The sequence below is a fragment of the Spea bombifrons genome, chromosome 4, assembly GCF_027358695.1.
Source record: "Spea bombifrons isolate aSpeBom1 chromosome 4, aSpeBom1.2.pri, whole genome shotgun sequence".
NCBI lineage: Eukaryota > Metazoa > Chordata > Amphibia > Anura > Pelobatidae > Spea > Spea bombifrons.
In genome coordinates, this window is record NC_071090.1 from 19,623,549 (window position 1) to 19,640,286 (window position 16,738).

At 39.2% G+C, this 16,738-nt stretch overlaps 2 protein-coding genes across 2 annotated transcripts; one reads left to right on the top strand and one right to left on the bottom strand.

The window, feature by feature from the left end:
- Positions 1–1,186: 1,186 nt before the first annotated feature.
- Positions 1,187–4,806, top strand: LOC128491167 (transmembrane O-methyltransferase homolog). The gene is made up of 4 exons (XM_053463389.1): positions 1,187–1,286; positions 2,205–2,469; positions 2,975–3,171; positions 4,451–4,806. Exons 1-4 carry the CDS (start codon positions 1,284–1,286, stop codon positions 4,739–4,741), a joined length of 756 nt encoding a protein of 251 aa, XP_053319364.1. The 5' UTR covers positions 1,187–1,283; the 3' UTR covers positions 4,742–4,806.
- A 798-nt stretch (positions 4,807–5,604) lies between these two features.
- PCDH12 (protocadherin 12) lies at positions 5,605–13,418 on the bottom strand. The gene is made up of 4 exons (XM_053463390.1): positions 10,353–13,418; positions 8,311–8,402; positions 7,477–7,631; positions 5,605–7,170 (listed from the first exon to the last, which is right to left on the bottom strand). The coding sequence occupies exons 1-4, from the start codon at positions 13,272–13,274 to the stop codon at positions 6,806–6,808; spliced, it is 3,534 nt and encodes a 1,177-aa protein (XP_053319365.1). The 5' UTR covers positions 13,275–13,418; the 3' UTR covers positions 5,605–6,805.
- Between the last annotated feature and the right edge of the window lie 3,320 nt (positions 13,419–16,738).

Below are 16,738 nucleotides of genomic sequence, written 5' to 3' on the forward strand. Positions count from 1 at the left end.
AGATTGAACAGCAACCTTGCTGAAGCTGACTAGAGGTGAGTGTATCAAATGCAGGGAGATGTTCTCAGGTGAACACATATTGCATGGAGAATAGCTGGGATGGAAGTAGGGGCAAATTCTACAGAATCCCTCCATGCATTTGCAAAAGGGGCAACATGAAAGGGGCCACGCATCTGTCACATGCGTTAAAGTGTATATGATGGCCGGAGCGTGCCTTTAATCATGCCTCGTTCATAGTTTTTGGTGCAGGACGACACAAAGGCAAACATTGAAGGGGTTTCATAAAAGTTTCGATGCCTTCTTATGAGATTAAACGTCTAGAGAAAAGAATAAATCACCGGCCCTTTAAACAAAGGAGACACACAAGAAATGAACACCTTGCACTGTCAAAACCCTGCATGATTTATTTTTGTGTCACCTGGCTTACAGCTGCTGTTTACGATAGCTCCTATTGTGCTCATGCAGAATTTATGGCTGTGCTTAATAGGGGTTGTACAGGGTGACCACAATGGCCATTTTTTTTCAACTTTGATCTTCAGTTTCTTTTTCAGCTCAACATCAATCAAATAGAGTTTAACTTGTCGCAGCAAGCTGCTCAGACTACAAGGTTACATATTATCGAGCCATTATTTCACAACAGACGCAATAAACTTTGATCATTTCACAAACAAATAAAGGTAAACAAACAACAACTGATTTGGTGTCAGTTATTTCCATTCATGTTACCCATACAGTCATATGTGCAAGCTTCCCAGTGGTGAGAATATTTTACCCTGCATCTAATCATTGCCATAGGGGTGCGAGCCCCTGAGCCTCAAATGGGACTGCTCCCTGCTGCTCCTTTCGTACGGTCTGCCTGACACAAAGTTGCCACAAGCTCCACACCTTTAAATGTTTGGCCACTGAGTTAGTAGCCGGATGAGCCGCATACACATGCACAATAGCCATTTTTATGCTGATACATTTCACATGTTTCTGACCAGCACCTGTAAAGTGCTGCCAAGATGTATAAACAGGTAAACAACATATGAAAAGTGTATGTGTCCCAGAATAAAGGGTTAATGTGGTTACTCCATAAGTTATAGTCGCTGTGTGTACATGTAATAAGATCCTTTATCTGATGAGCGAGCAGGAGGTGTGCTCTAATGCATGGACACTTCCTGGTTACCTGACACTGCCTGGTTACCTGACACTTCCTGTTGGAGCCGAGCACAAGGTCATCTGTCACATATACATCCAAACTGCAACACGCTTAATCCAAACTCCTTGGTGGCCGCAATAAAATGGTATGAGAGTTTTTAGCACTTTCAAATATTTTTCATTCATTGTATTTCCAATGTTACTTTATACTGAACTAACTGATAATAGATGATGAATGCTGTGCTGTAGGATTGCCAAATAAAATATTTACTGGGTAACACTACATCATGCAGGGCTGCAGAGAATACCTTATATATATATATATTACTGTGTGTGTATATGTATATATATATATATATATATATATATATATATGCGGTATATACTGTGTGCATATTTATTCTGTAAATGTGTACTATATGTGTATATATATATATATATATATATATATACTGTATAAATACATATTTATACAGTATATATATATATACGGTATGTATATATACCGTTGAGTCACCTGTATTCAAGCATGTATTTCAACCATGGTATACCTGTGAGAAAAGCACCAGCCAGTTGCTTATAGGTAATTAAAACAAAATATGAAAGAGTCATCTTTGCAACTGTGTGACCCTGAGACTCTGTACCTCTACCCAGAATACATGAGATTGGGGTACAAACCTTGAGATTTAGGTGCAAACTTTTTTTCATATATGATTTTCACCTACTTAGTGGCCTAAAGTATTAGCATAAGTACAGACTGGCACGCGCCCTTCTGGGTCTTAAGTGGATATTGATAACTTTTATTTAAAACGGATGTAAAGTTATCAAAGCTTTCCCGCCCTCAGAGGTCTTTTCTTCAGAGAGAAGCTGATAATATGTAAATAAGTATACCGCACATAAGGGAACCATTATATATGATGAACCAAAACAGTCAAGGCTTTGGTCGCATTGCTCCTTGAAGCTGACCAAAGCTGACCAAGTGTACAATGTTTATAGAATTCCTTGCAGACAGACAATTATAGTGTACGCTGTGAAATATAATACGATATATATTAATATTTCAGATCGATAGCTTCGTGCCTTCAAGCAGCTCCGTGCTGCTCACTGGAGTAATGGTGCCATTATGTATGACTGTGGCTTGGGTTGTTTATAAATACCGTTCTTGGAAGGTGAAGGAAATGATAGTTAATTTAAAGACACAGCAAGCTCTCCGTCGATATGTATTATTGGAGTCTGTTCACGGAAAACCAGACAGTGTGCTGCTAACGTATAAAGAGTATTCAAGACAGGATCATCGCATAAAGGGACTGATATTTACCCCAGAGCAAGGTAAGCATCCTAAGGTCTCGGCTTTGGACATTTGAACTCGTATCTGCCGTGAGAACGTGCTAAATACATATTCATCATCATCTTATTTGTGGATCAGTCAAGGACTTGTATTCTAAATGAAATCATCTGTAGAGATGTCTTTGAAACCTGAATTGTGATTTGTCTGTGGACATTAAACAGCACCTTTAAGGCTTGAAAACACTGGTATGTTGGAATCTACAGTAGGAATAGTTCATTCAGACAATAATCCAGGTCTAGAAGGAGACAGGACAGTTGTATTGATTGAGTGTAGTGAGGCATTTTGTAAAAGGTACATGGTTGTATACAAGGAGGTGTATCTTCCAATTATATTGATTTACGGATGTAGTTGGCCGATGTTTTTGCATAGAAGCCCATTTTAGAACTGGGAAACTATCCATCTCTGGATTCTGAACCTCATATAGAGAGTTAAGTCTCACATCATGAGCAAGATGTATCTTAACAATCTTCAATTATCTGTTTATAGATATTTTCTTTGCTGATGCAGTGAAAAAAGCTACCCCTCTGACTGCTCTAGCACTGGGCACACAGTGTGGGTATTCTGCAATCCGTCTCTTGTCCCTCCTTCCCCCGAATGGTCAATTGTATGCTGTGGAACAAGATGAGAACATGGCAGAGTCAGCTGAAGAAATGATTTTGGTGTCTGGTTTTAAAAACCCTCAGGTATGTGGAACTATCGCAATTGTGTTCAAGTGTGGTCAATTAGCATTTACCATGCCCAATCACGGAAGACCGTAGTAGTAGGTTTTGAACAGGAGTAAAAAGACCAGGAACTCACTGAGGAGACTATGATGAAATGCCCTATGCTTATATGTCAACGTCATGTAGCTGATGTCATAGAAATACAAAAACAAAAACCTATGTATGATTTTCAAGTGTTGCACCAAGACAGAGCTATGCCTCTTTCGGCATCCACAAGTACATTGCTGTGGCTAGAATAACGACCACGACAACATGGCCATGCTGGTAGTCACAGAATAAAAAAAAAACTTTAAGAACAACTGTTCTACAACATCTTAATGTTGAGTCCATAATTTATAAATTATTTAAACTCATTTACAGATCTCTTCTTAAGCATTCTTAACAGTTCTTAAGTACAACATTCTTCAACATTCTCAAACATTAGTAGCAGGTAGAAGGAGGTGGTTCTGCCACTTTATAGATCTCTGGTCACACCTCACCTACAGTATTATGTACAGTTCTGGAAACCCTGTCTACATAACGATAATGACATTTGCAGGCGTAACATCGTAAGGTAAGCCAAAAGGATCTCAATATCTATCTCTTGGAGGAGAGAAGGGAGGGAGAAGTTTATTTCAAGGAGGAGAAATGTTAGAACAAGAGGTCATAATCTAAAACTAGATGGTCAGAGGTTTATATTTAATGTAGTTTTATAGTAGAATAATGAATAGGCTTCATTAGGAGTTGTAAATGTATCCTAATGTCTTTAGAATATTTCCCCAAAAAGTATTTCATTTATTGTCATCTTGTCTGTCTTGTCAATTAGTCCTCCTATTTTATTTGTTTGTCAATGTTGAGTATTTTATTATGGTAAAGATAATCCACTGTGTTAGTATTATAGATATATTGTTGATAATGTCCTCTCTTTTCCAGTTTTGTCTATTATCATAAACATCCAAAATGTAATAATGCTTTATTAAAGTCATGAAAGTGGAAAAAAAATTTTTTTAACAAAAACCTTTCATAATGAACAGTATGCTGTGGAACAAGATGAGATGTTCAAGTGTGGTCAATTATCATTTACCATGCCCAATCACGGAAGACCGTAGTAGTAGGTTTTGAACAGGAGTAAAAAGACCAGGAACTCACTGAGGAGACTATGATGAAATGCCCTATGCTTATATGTCATACATGTGTCATACATGTAGCTGATGTCATAGAAATACAAAAACAAAAACCTTTTTGTTTGGTTGTGTTGCAGTTTAAACTGCTAGCTCAGCATCCGGTAGATGCCATTCATACCATGAAGAAACAGTTTGGGATGGAGAAGGTAGACCTAGTCTTGATGGACCTCCAACCTGACCATTATCCTCAGTGCTTGCAGGCACTTGAAGAGGACAGAGTCCTGCACCCGGGTATGCTACTGCTTGCCAACAACATGGAGGAATCAGGAGCCAAAGAATTCCTAGACCATCTTCAAAGCAATCCAAGTTATCGTATCCTCTCTAGCTGTCAGGGGCTTATGATGGTGCATTGTGTGGAAACAAGGTAGTCCATCATGAGAAGCTCATATCAGCTCAGTAAAGTAATCAAATAGACCAAACAGGTGAAATTCAAAACTGTAATTGCCGGGTTACATATGACTTGTATGGAATTCTGGGACACTCTGCAGGATTCATTCTGGACCAATGTAGATCCACAGTTACACCATAAAAATGCATAAAGGTAACAATACATTATTCAACATTTGATGGGAAGCTGCCTTTCAGAAACCTTCAACAAGACTTTGTAGGCTGCAGGTCACGCAATTTTGTACCATGACAATTGTGGGTAATGTGTGTCTTCCATCGGGCATAAGATTGTCTTTGTGGCCAGGGGCACACAGAATGCAAAGGAATCCTTGATTAAGTCGCTCATATTTATCATTTATCTATAGGAATTTTGTACTTATGGGTGACAGGCATTCACACACAATAGTTACGACAATAAATTGTTAGTCCTATTCTCTTACTATCAATACTTCTCCTATAACCTTTACAACGTTACATTTATCTGGTTTTGGTGTGGTAAATGGAACGGTGATACTGTTAATACAGGTTTTTCTTCTGTCTGTAGTATTTGCTCAATAGGGTGTTTCCGATTTTAACAGCGCTATAGTCCTCCCCTTTCCCAAATGAGAAGAGATGGGCTGTTTCAGAATGCTGAATGTAGGATGGTCAGCAGGAACTTGTCATTTGTTGCTTGGGTAATTGCTACAGATTTAGGACTTGTCCCCATAATTGCTATTTATCAATTGCACAAAAACAGTCACCCAAGAAATGTGTTTGGACCTTTTTTGTTGTAGTGTGCTGGCTGGCCATCATGGAATTTGTAGTTCCGCAGTAACTGTTGATGTGGTAAATGAAAACAGCAAATAAAAAACTCTTTTTAATAAAAAAACAAACAAACCATTTAAACATGCTTACTACTGGACCACATAACGTCCCATCTGGTACTAAAAGTACAAGAGAGATAATAAGTAACATTAAATACAATAGCCATCACACCATTCAGCTATAAGTGGATGAAGTGATGAGAATTTTAACGAATTACCCAGCATTTCCCTTTCTATTCCCAGGGTTAATAAATACTATAAACGCCACATGGAATAGGTTTTATGAACAACTGTAAGCTTAAGCGGAGCTCTGTACAGCGGATTGCATGCAATGAAAGTTTGGTTTCCGTGTGGCAATGTTATGTCTGTGCATGTAAAATACTTGTAACTACTACTAAAGTGTGCTTTTGAGAATAGATGCTATAAAAAGTGTTGTCTATGCACCCCTGGAGTTTTCTATTTGTCCAGGGTCATGGAAGCCATCTGGTCACCCTATCTGGGCATCAAGAATACAGGGGCCATCCGGACTTATTGTTTTAGTCATGAATGGATGCATCATTTGTAAAAGTTAATGGAACGGGTACAAACATAAAGTCATTAACCAACATCTTCCGCAGGATGTCACTTCAAAATTGGTCTTCGAGCTATTGAGTTTACTGTCTGCCGCAAAGTTTTTTTGTTGGCTACTCAGATAACAGTAAGAAAATCATCTAGGTATTTACGAGACTTCGTTTGAACAATGCTTTATCAGAAGGGAATATTTAAGTGCTTTTCTACATGGTCTGAAAAATCTTTTTGTTTTCGTAATGAAACCATTTCTATGACAAATAGACATTTCCAAGCAACCTTTCAAAAATATCAAATACTTAACTACCTCTTTTTTGTATGTTTTGGATCCAAGCTGTATAACAGAGTCAGTTACTCAAAAGGTAAGGTTAGCAGCGTGATGTTTGTAGCAATGGCGTAATAATTTAACTAACAACACAATCATGCTTGTCAAGATAATAGAGTGTATACTTCTAATCATCTACTATGCATACAAGTGAGATTATATCTCTCTCTGAGGAGTCCTAAAATGCAGGCCATTCTGTAAATTTGCATGTGAAATTCAACTGTATAAGTCTGTAAGCTGTGTTATATACTTCTTTATTCTTTCAGTATGGGTCCAGCTTGCATTTGTCCCACATGACAAAAAGTTGGATAGGTCTTGTCTACAATCCTTGCTCGCTAATTGGATCCCAATTAGTTCTTGGTGTAATCTTTGCTGCCATCCATTCCCAAAGTCTTGCTACATGCTGAAAGCCTCATGAGCACTTCTGAAGCGGTATCACCATGTGATTCTGCTTTCTGGTTTAATAGCATCTCAAAAAGAGAGCTCATCTCAGAAAGGAAGGTGCTTGCAAGTCTGTTCCCTTGGGATCCATCAGATGCTTTGCCAAACGTCAGGAAGGTTCGAAGTTCTTCTTTATCTGCCTCGGTTATTGGTGGCTGTTGTGCAACTTGGGAGTTTGGAGTAAATATATTATCTTTGTAGCTGTTGGCCAAAGGCAAAGACAGTCGTGATATCCATCCTGGTTCTAGATCGCTAAGAAGGTGGCCTTCATGACCTGTAACAGAAAAGAAAACTTGCATAGAACTTCATTTGTGGCATTATAATATGCAAATGAAAAATACTGTATAGGATGTAGAGTCATAGCCTACCGTAAGAACCCCACCAGTTCTCAAGGGAATAAAAAAAATGCTTTGCACACTCAACAGTATTTCTGGAACTATAACGTGTTGGAATGAACCGTGAAGGTTAAAAAAATATAAATTGTGACATTTTATTGTGAAAAAAGCTAAATTTGGAATTGGGTAAAACTTTTTTCTTTTGTATTTATTTTCTTAAGTCTTCTTTAAAAGAAATTACTTACCTCCACATGGCTTCAGAAGTGTTTCAAGACTGTCCTCTAGTAATTGGTGGCTTGCAGGAAGATCAGCCCCCGGCTCAGAGTCCAAGTCACCTGCCTCGCTTTCACCATGCCCGCTGTCCTTTGTACTGTGCCAGTCAGTCTCCGGGCCTGTAGATCTATGGAAGAAGTAAATGAATCCCCCTTGTATGTTTAGGTTATAGATTGGATGGTGGATGTGATAAACATAAAGAACTTAAATTTATCTTGAGTTCTATTGTTGTTTCCCTTGGTCTTAACAGAGTTCCTTAAGTCTTGTTCCTTGGATGTGACCACTAGATTGTTTATTCAGATGTGCTGATTATTTAGGGTACTATTGTTGCCACAGAAGTATTAGAGAGCTTTAAAAACACATACTTAAGTTTTCACCTTACAAACTTAATTTTAATGTACTGATAATGTTTGTTTTTCTTTGTTCTGAATTTGGTTAGAGCTTCCATATTGAAGCTTTTCAGTTAGATCTTTTGATACAGTGCAATTTTTTTTTTGCTTTAGTCAACCCCAGTCCATTCATATAGGCAAATTGTGTAGCTGCCTAGGACACTTGGCTAGTGGGTCACCATAAGGGTCATAAGGGCAACACCATAAGGGTCTAAGTAACTACAAATCCTAGAGTTTGTGCTGCCTTTGATGACGCTATAAATATTACCAATTGCTTTCATATTTGTGATTGACTATTAAAGGGTTAAAAATGGAGGAGTCTCAAGATCAGCTTATTTATAAAGTGCGCTGCAATGGGTATTTGGAGCAAGATGAGTCTTGCTGTTTACCATAACCATGCATACTTTAGGATGTTACCTAATGGTTTTTGAAGAGTACTTGTTCCCTCTATGAAGTGTCTTGGGATGAACTTGACCTTTGTGGAGCAGAGTAAGTAGTTGTGAAATTTGCTGTAAAGAAAGGTGATAATAATTTAATGAGTAATAATTAAATCTACAAAAGCTGCTGTCAAATGGAAAGATTGTACATTATGTATTATTTTTTTTATTTGCAACTTACAAGCAGGGCACAATTAAAAGAACAGATGAAGTCTGCAATGCCCTCTGCAGACTTGGATACAAATCACAGCTCTGTCTTTCTAATGAAAATAACACACAAGTTATGGAAATCAGTATTGCTCTCTGATTCAAAGATGGCTTTAAATGCTTTAACGGGAAAAGAAATTTTTTAATGTACCACTGACTATGGTAAACTCCTTCAATGGCACTAAAGCAAACCTCAAAACTTAAAATATACCATATATTTAGAGTTCAGAGGGTTTTAGTGGATTTCCTGGGAACAACTAAAATCAAGGGCTAAAAGTCCCAGTCTGGGACAATGTTCTAGAGAATAATCATTTTATCCTAGTGTACCACAGCCAGGGTTGCCATATTCTCCAGGCCTAATCTGGTATATTATATAACCTAATTATGCATTTTACATACTGTTGAGATTCTGCACTAAACGGGACGTGACTTTTTTATGTGTTCCTTCCAGCTGTTTATTTCTACAACCAGCCAAGTTCTTCAGTATTCATTCATTCATTCATTTTTTATTAACTAGAAACAAGCTCACACACACAAATAGAGTTGGGGTAACCAACACTTACCCTGCATTGGTTAAATGAAAACTGTTTATACTTTAATTGTAAAATGATGACATTGACTGCATGTCCCCATGTGCATTGCAGGGCTGCATTGTCATCAATTTTGCACTAAAGTTTTTAGAACTGCCCCTAATCAAAAGGTTCAAATGAGAGGGAGACATTAATTGCACTAACGTGCCCTGGTTGTCCATCTGTCTGTCTCCTAGCTAAAGTGTTGACATTTAAAAATTATGCATTCTCTCTCGCTCTCTCGCGCTCTCTCTCTCTCTCTCTCTCTCGAATGGAGGGGGTGAGTCAGAGCAGAGGGTTAAGAGGGGGCAGCTCAGGGCAGAAGGGAGCTGTAGGGGGTGGTTAAAACAGAGAATTCAGGATGCAGCACAACAGACAATTCCAACTGTGACAAAGTCATTAGATATATGAGATATAATACAAAAATAATTCTAAAACTCTTCGATTCAAAAATTCTAAAGGACATTTTTCAGCAGGGATACCCATGTTTCATCAATATGAAAATGTGTTTATTTTATATATATTTAATAATATTTTTCCTTGAAATAATATCTGCCAAACTTCTCTTTTCTGTTGAACTTCGCAGAAAAATGTGCAGTTATTATTACTTTTACTGTTCTGAGTCCCTTCCAACTCTTTACATACCCATTAAAATGCTATTGGGGCCCAAACTAAATCTCTGAAGAGGCTTTTCTAGTAGGCTTATCAGCTCCCACAATGCCATTGTCACTTTAAGTTATGAAGCATACCTTCCAACATTTCATATGGATTAAGAGGGACAGTTAGGTTTTATGGGGTGTGGTACCAAGTACCAAGACTTTTTATGTCACTTTGTGACCTATTGAGATTAATGTATTTTATTTACACAAGTTTATAAAGATGTTTTCTGCTGTTTATAAACAATAAGAACATTCCCTTATGATTAAATACACTCAAGGATAGATTGACGCATGACTGGTTACTTTCTAGACATGAATCATATTAGCTCTAAGATCTGCATATTACCAAGTTGCCATAAAAAATGTATATAACTAGGTATAACAATAATAAGGTTATGATGAGGTAGAACATGACAATGGAATCCACAAAAGTACAGGCTAATTAATTAACCATTCAAGTGCCAGAAAGCTACATTCAAAGGGTTAATGAGATGAAACTAGAAAAACATTTTAACAAAAACTGACGACACACTCTCCCTGTGAATAAAAGGTGCTCCAAAGTTTAAAAACAATGAGTGCAAAGTTACCTGGACATGAGGTGATTGCAGGGTAAGTTCTACCGCTTCTTTCTCTGCCAGAGCTACCATGGATAATCGTACCAGGCTTCGCAGGATCTGTTCACGGGATGATTCCTGCGCATTCTTCATGCGTCTAAGAGTTGGAGAGGTGGCTGGTGAAAAGTCTCCATCGTTGTAGAAGACGGGCTCAGAAGAAACTGCATCACCAATAAGTCCCACTTGGGGGCTTCCTGGATTTTTTAGGGTTTTTGAAGGGGCAGGGAGAGTGTTATGGAAGTCATGAAGATTCTCTCTAGAGCAACTTCGCTGCCTCTGGTACTGCAAAGTACGACATACAGAGGGAGGCAAAGTGAAAGATTGTTCAAAGTCTTGTGTGTCTTCATTAAGATCTTCATGGTTATGTTGGTTTCTTAGCGTACGGTAAAGAGTAGGTGTTAGGTGAAAAGGATTCTTGTGGAAATTCTCCTCTGGAATTTCTTTGCATTCATTTGATACTACAAATGGCAGGGTACCTTCAGGTGGTGTTTCCACCTGTTGTCTACCTCTCAACAAAGGGACTACATGGATATCTCCCTTCTGAATCTGTCTTTGAGGCCTCCTTGGATGGTGTTTATAAGCAGACTCTTCTTCCCTGCAATTGTAGGCTCTGTTATCTTTCCTGTCCACACGGCAAAAAGACACAATGAGACCCAAAACTAAAAGACACACAGCCAGCAGTACAGCAAGACAGATAACAATCACCATGGACAGGCTTAACCTTCCACTAGATCCAGTAGCTGAATTTTTCAAGTGGTCCAGGTGGCTGCTGAACATGATATGCAAGTGAGCTTTGGTTTCTAGTGGAGGGGTACCGCTGTCCTTAACAATTACCTCCAAATCCATTGAACTCCCTATGAGGTAGCTGGCATTGCTTGCATTTACATATATATGCCCAAGATTTATGTCCATGGCAAACAACCCTTTATGATAATCTAGCAAATGATAGTGAAGTTTAGCATTCTGATCAGAATCAGCATCGGTGGCTACCACTTGAAGTATCTGATGTATGTTGAGATGAGACAAGCCTGTTAGGATCTCTGGGTTTCCTAAAATGTTGCTGTCGGACATTTGAAATCCTAGATCCTTTGAATGGGTGATATCCATGGTGGTAAGCAGGTAGCCTGTCTCTGCATTCACTAAAACAGTAATACTTGCGTGGCCTTTCTTTAGTGGTGGTTGAACAATTATTGGGTTATTGTCATTCTGGTCTCTCAAAAAGACCCTGACTGAGGTATTACTGCTTAATTTGGGATTACCATTGTCTTCAGCTTGGATGAGAAACTGGATCTCACTCATTTCTTCATAATCCAAGGTTTGAAGGACAAAAATTTCTCCAGTCCTCGAGTGGATTGAGACCAGTTTGGAAATCAAAGTTCCTGAGATAGGAGAGTCAATTATACTATATGTGACCTCAGAATTGGCATCTAGGTCAGAATCCTGGGCATAAACTGTAAGGAGATGAGTAAGGGGAGGATTGTTTTCAATAAGGGAGACTTCATAATTATTCTTTTCAAACACAGGTGGGTTGTCATTGGCATCACTAACACGAATTATTAAGGATTTTTTGGCAGTAAATGGTGGGACACCTTGATCTTGTGCCTGTATAGTTAAATTGTATTCTTCACATTTCTCTCTGTCCAATACTGCATTGGTTACCAAAATATAACTGTTACCATTGGCTTTCTGTAACCTAAAATGACCGTGATCTTGCAAGAGATGGCAATGTACCTTCCCATTTGCATCTGCATCTGGATCGTTGGCCATTACTAGAGCAACAAAACTTCCCACTGGAACTGCCTCTGAAACCACAATCTCCTGGGAATCTTGGGAGGCCCAGGTGACTTGCAAATCAGGTGCATTGTCATTAATATCCAGAACTTTGATAAGTACCTTGCAGTGAGTAGGAATAGGATTAGGCCCCAAATCCTTTGCTTGGACGTCCAGTTCATACGACCGTCTAGTTTCATGGTCAAGGGGTAGTTTCAGGACTATGCCTCCTAATTTGGGATCAATACTAAACATGCTGAGGACATGGTGAGGATTATGCTTACTAAAAGAGAATTCTATCTCCCCATTTGGGCCTTGGTCTGGATCAGTTGCTGTTAGATTAAGAAGAATTGTACCCGGAGAGGTATCTTCAGAGACTTCTAGGATTACAGAACTTTCACCAAATGTAGGGCTGTTGTCATTAGAGTCCAGTACGTTAATTCGAACCTGCATAGTGCCAGATTTTTGTGGGTGGCCTCCATCTAATGCAGCTACATACAGGTTAAAAGATGATTGCTTTTCTCTGTCAAGTTCTTTAACTACCACCAATTCTGGATGTTTAATGCCATCAGAACTGGAAGTAACATCCAAAATGAAATGCTCATTGGGAGACAAAGTATATGCTTTGACTGTATTGCTCCCACTGTCTGGATCCCAAGCCCTATCAAGTGGAATCCGGGTGCGTAGAGAAGCACTCTCTGAAATTTCAATATCCAATTCTGGTTTGGGAAACTTTGGCTCATTATCATTAATGTCCAAAACTTCTATTTCCACGTGGACTAAAGACAAGGCCTTAGTTGCAAGAATGTTAAAAGCTAGCAGGCAGTGGCCATGACGAACACAAAGTTCCTCTCTGTTTAGACGTCCCGTTGTTGTGATTGATCCATCATGCAAGCCCACTTGAACTGGGAATGAGTTGGGTTCCTGAATGAGCCGATATTCTTCATTCAGGTACTCTGTCCAGCCTGGTACATCAGAAATCCTCCCAACAACTGTGCCTTTGTCTACTTCTTCTTGGATTCGAAATCTTACCATTAATGAAGTAGAATTCTGACAAAATCCTCTGGAGAGAAAGCTAATACCCAGAAGAAAATAAACTTGACTGATCTTGGCAATGGCATCCATTGTTCCTTATAAGGTTCCCAGGGTACAAAAGCAAGTGCAGTAAAAATAGTTGATCTTCAAATAAAAGAACCATGAGTGATCAAAAGTAGTTGTTGAAGATTTTCTTGCAGACTCAAAAAGGTGCCAGTGGTGGGAAACAGTTTATACTCCAATGTACATAGCCTGTTGCACAGGCTATATCTGAAACCACAGACCAAGCTGCTGACATTTACTCACTTCAGTGTGGCCAGACAAAAGGTTGTATAGGCTGGCTGTGATGAATAGGAAAGCAAAATAACCTGGGGAGGAGCCGCATGACAGAAAAAAAAATATGAGTGACTTGTTTTCCCAGGGAAACCAGCCCTCCCCCTACAGGAAAAAGGACAAGGAAGGAACTATAAGTTGACTAAATGGACAATGTGACATTAACCTCTTTAATACATAGTGAGACTCTTATGTAGTTTAAGACAATGGATTTCCCCACCCCATAGCAGACAATAATGCTTTCCTTAGCCCGGTGTGTTATACTGTGTTTCAGATGGTTAATAACTATGATTTTTCAGGGTCCATTTAAGGATCTCTTTTGGAAATGAGCTGGTGATTGTAATAAGCAGCAGTGGGAGTTAAGTCACCATCAGTTAACCCATGCAGATGTGTTCTCTCACAGAAAATAAAGAGAAGAAAGAATCAGATAACAGAATGTTCTCAGTATACGCCTGAGAATGAAGTATCTGAAAGCCATAGAGAGATGGTGTTCACTGATACTGTACTGATAGACAAAAGAAGAGGGATCTTACATTCTCTCTATGGAATTAGATATGCTAATTGTAAAGGAACACACACGGAGTGAGATAACAAAAAATGTGAAAAAGAACATTATTCCATGAAACCAATGCTTTTTTCATATGTATTCCATATACACTTTATTTTAAAACATAACTTATGTACTCAACTTTTTTATACAAAACCAACTTTTTTATGCATAACCAATTTAAATATAGTTTTCCTCAGACTGTAAGGTCTAGACACTAGGCCCCCACCCACCTTTTTCCTTTGTGTATATACTTTTTGTATGGATAGCCTATTGTACACATAACAGGGAACTTTCTGGCTCTGGCTATGCGGTCCCGCTGGCTTCAGTTGGTGGTCCCACTGACATTACGGTACACACCGTTGGAGGGGAGGGCATTCCCAACAAATACTATTCAAAAAACACGTAAGGCATAAATATTGGGGATTCCATCACACTGTATATGTGAAATTATGACTCTGAATATGTTACAACTGAAATGAAAGCCACCTTGAATGTTCTTCGTCCGGTGGGCAGTAATATAACTGATGGTTGGGTGACTCACCGCTCCGTTGAACCTGTTACTACAAAGACTATACATGTGTGCTTATCATATGGGAGAAACAAATCCCAATCCCATTCGGAGGCTAATTCTGCACCCAAACAACACGGCATCACCATGGTTGCAATACCTTTTCTAAGATCGATAGAACATCTAAGGTGGGCTTTAGACAGTAATAGCCCTGGGGCAGCATTAGCATAAGCTACTCCAGACAAATCATATTATTTGGACAAAAAAATTCATAAATTGTGAATATGAATAAATTAGGGAAAAGGAAAACCCTAGTGTGCTAGGCAGCCTCCTGGATGAATGAAGGAAAGTGCTTTGTAAATATACATGAAAATATATACAAGAAAATATGCATTTATTATACCTATAAATAAACATACTAAATATGATCTGGTGTTTCGCACCACCGATTGAATGCCAATGGCTGCAGTGTTATTTTAAGTGTCAGTGTAGTATATGTTGATGATGTATGACGGGCATCTCCAAAACTAAAAGGGTTAACTGCTTAGTTTGTCCCCACCTTAAATGTGAGGACAGAGTTATTAAATGTCTTAGTGACATCAAAGGAAATCAACCAATCCCTATTTGGTGGTACCACTGCCTGTGGCCATAAGGCCAAGTGCTTTAGGAAGAGGTCTGAGTCAGTGACATGGTTGCTGTGGAGATAATGTTCCTTATTCCTCTCCAAGAGCTGTTAAAGCTGACAGCTGCCTGCTGCTTCCTGTTGAGATAAATTCAATAGCAATTAAACTCTCTACTCAGCAGAAAGAAAGGGGGGACCTCCCATACCCACAACCCAATATGTCACGGTGTACTTTGAGGTGCTGTTCCTCCCACGCTGCTGAATTTAACACTTTTATTACAAAATCTAGATATTAGAGACATCATACTTAACGCCCAAACCTTTTCCAGGATTCATTCTTTAGTTTTTTGCCTCATTTGTGATTTGTCGTGTAACACAAAGGCAGACACTTATAGGTTGTTTCTATATGTCTATATGCAGAGCCGTAACTCGAAACCACAAGGCCTCGAAGTGAAAATTGACCCGGGGGCCCCTAATTCACAGTGCCCCCCTTACCCCCAAACAACTTGTGAGTGTCACCTCCTAAGCGTCATATATCAGTGTCAGTCTACTTGTGATATCTTTGCCCCCAGGTTACCAATGCCCCAAAACAGCTGGTTTGCACCATCATTGCCCTCAAACAGCTTGTCTGTGCCTTCTTTGGGCCTTGCCTCCCTGCAACCTACTCTCTGGCACACTTATGTAAAAAACGTACACACATTTACACATTCTAACACACATGCTCCATCTCACACCACTTATATATACACAAGCTCATACACAAACACAACACATACACATCCAGGCTAACACACATATACTTACACACTCACGCTAACACACACTACATCTCACGCCACTTACACATACATGCTCACACACAAACAATGCAGGGCTATCCTCACACACTGTTAAACTCCATGGTTGGAGGGTAATTGGGCTGGGCTTGGGGCATGCTGCTCCTACCACCCGGAGTTTCACGGTGGTGACCTGGAGAAGCGGAGTCTCTGGGCAAAACCCGGAGAGTTCCCAAGTTTGATGGCAAATTTCTCAGCAAGTTTCACAGGGTCTAATGAAATTCAATGGAAGCACTTTCCTGCCACCGCTCAAGTTCTTCAAAAGATATACTAGGCTTTTGGCTCTTTTTTAGGGGCACAGGGGAAGGCTTAACTGCCCACATTACAAGGATGACCAAGATTGTTCATTGTACCCAGTAATGTCTTGATATGAATAAAAAATATAGTTGCAAATTTTCACAGATTATCGTTCTATATAAACCATTTGTGGACCGTTTTCTATTAAGTGTCACCGATTTTTATGGAAAGGGTTTTTTTCATAAGACAAAAGAGGTTCTACTCCTGGTCAACTCAGGACACATTCTAGACAATGTACAGTATGACCACAATTAGCCACAATCAGGTCTGGCACAAAACCCAATGTGGAAGGAATCAGCTCCAGGCTTCAGTTTCCTTTCTGTCAGTGACCGCGGGGGTAAATTAAAAGCAAATCCTTTCTTTTTTAGTCTGAGCCTTGAAAACCTTATCACAACCAAAGGAAGCCAT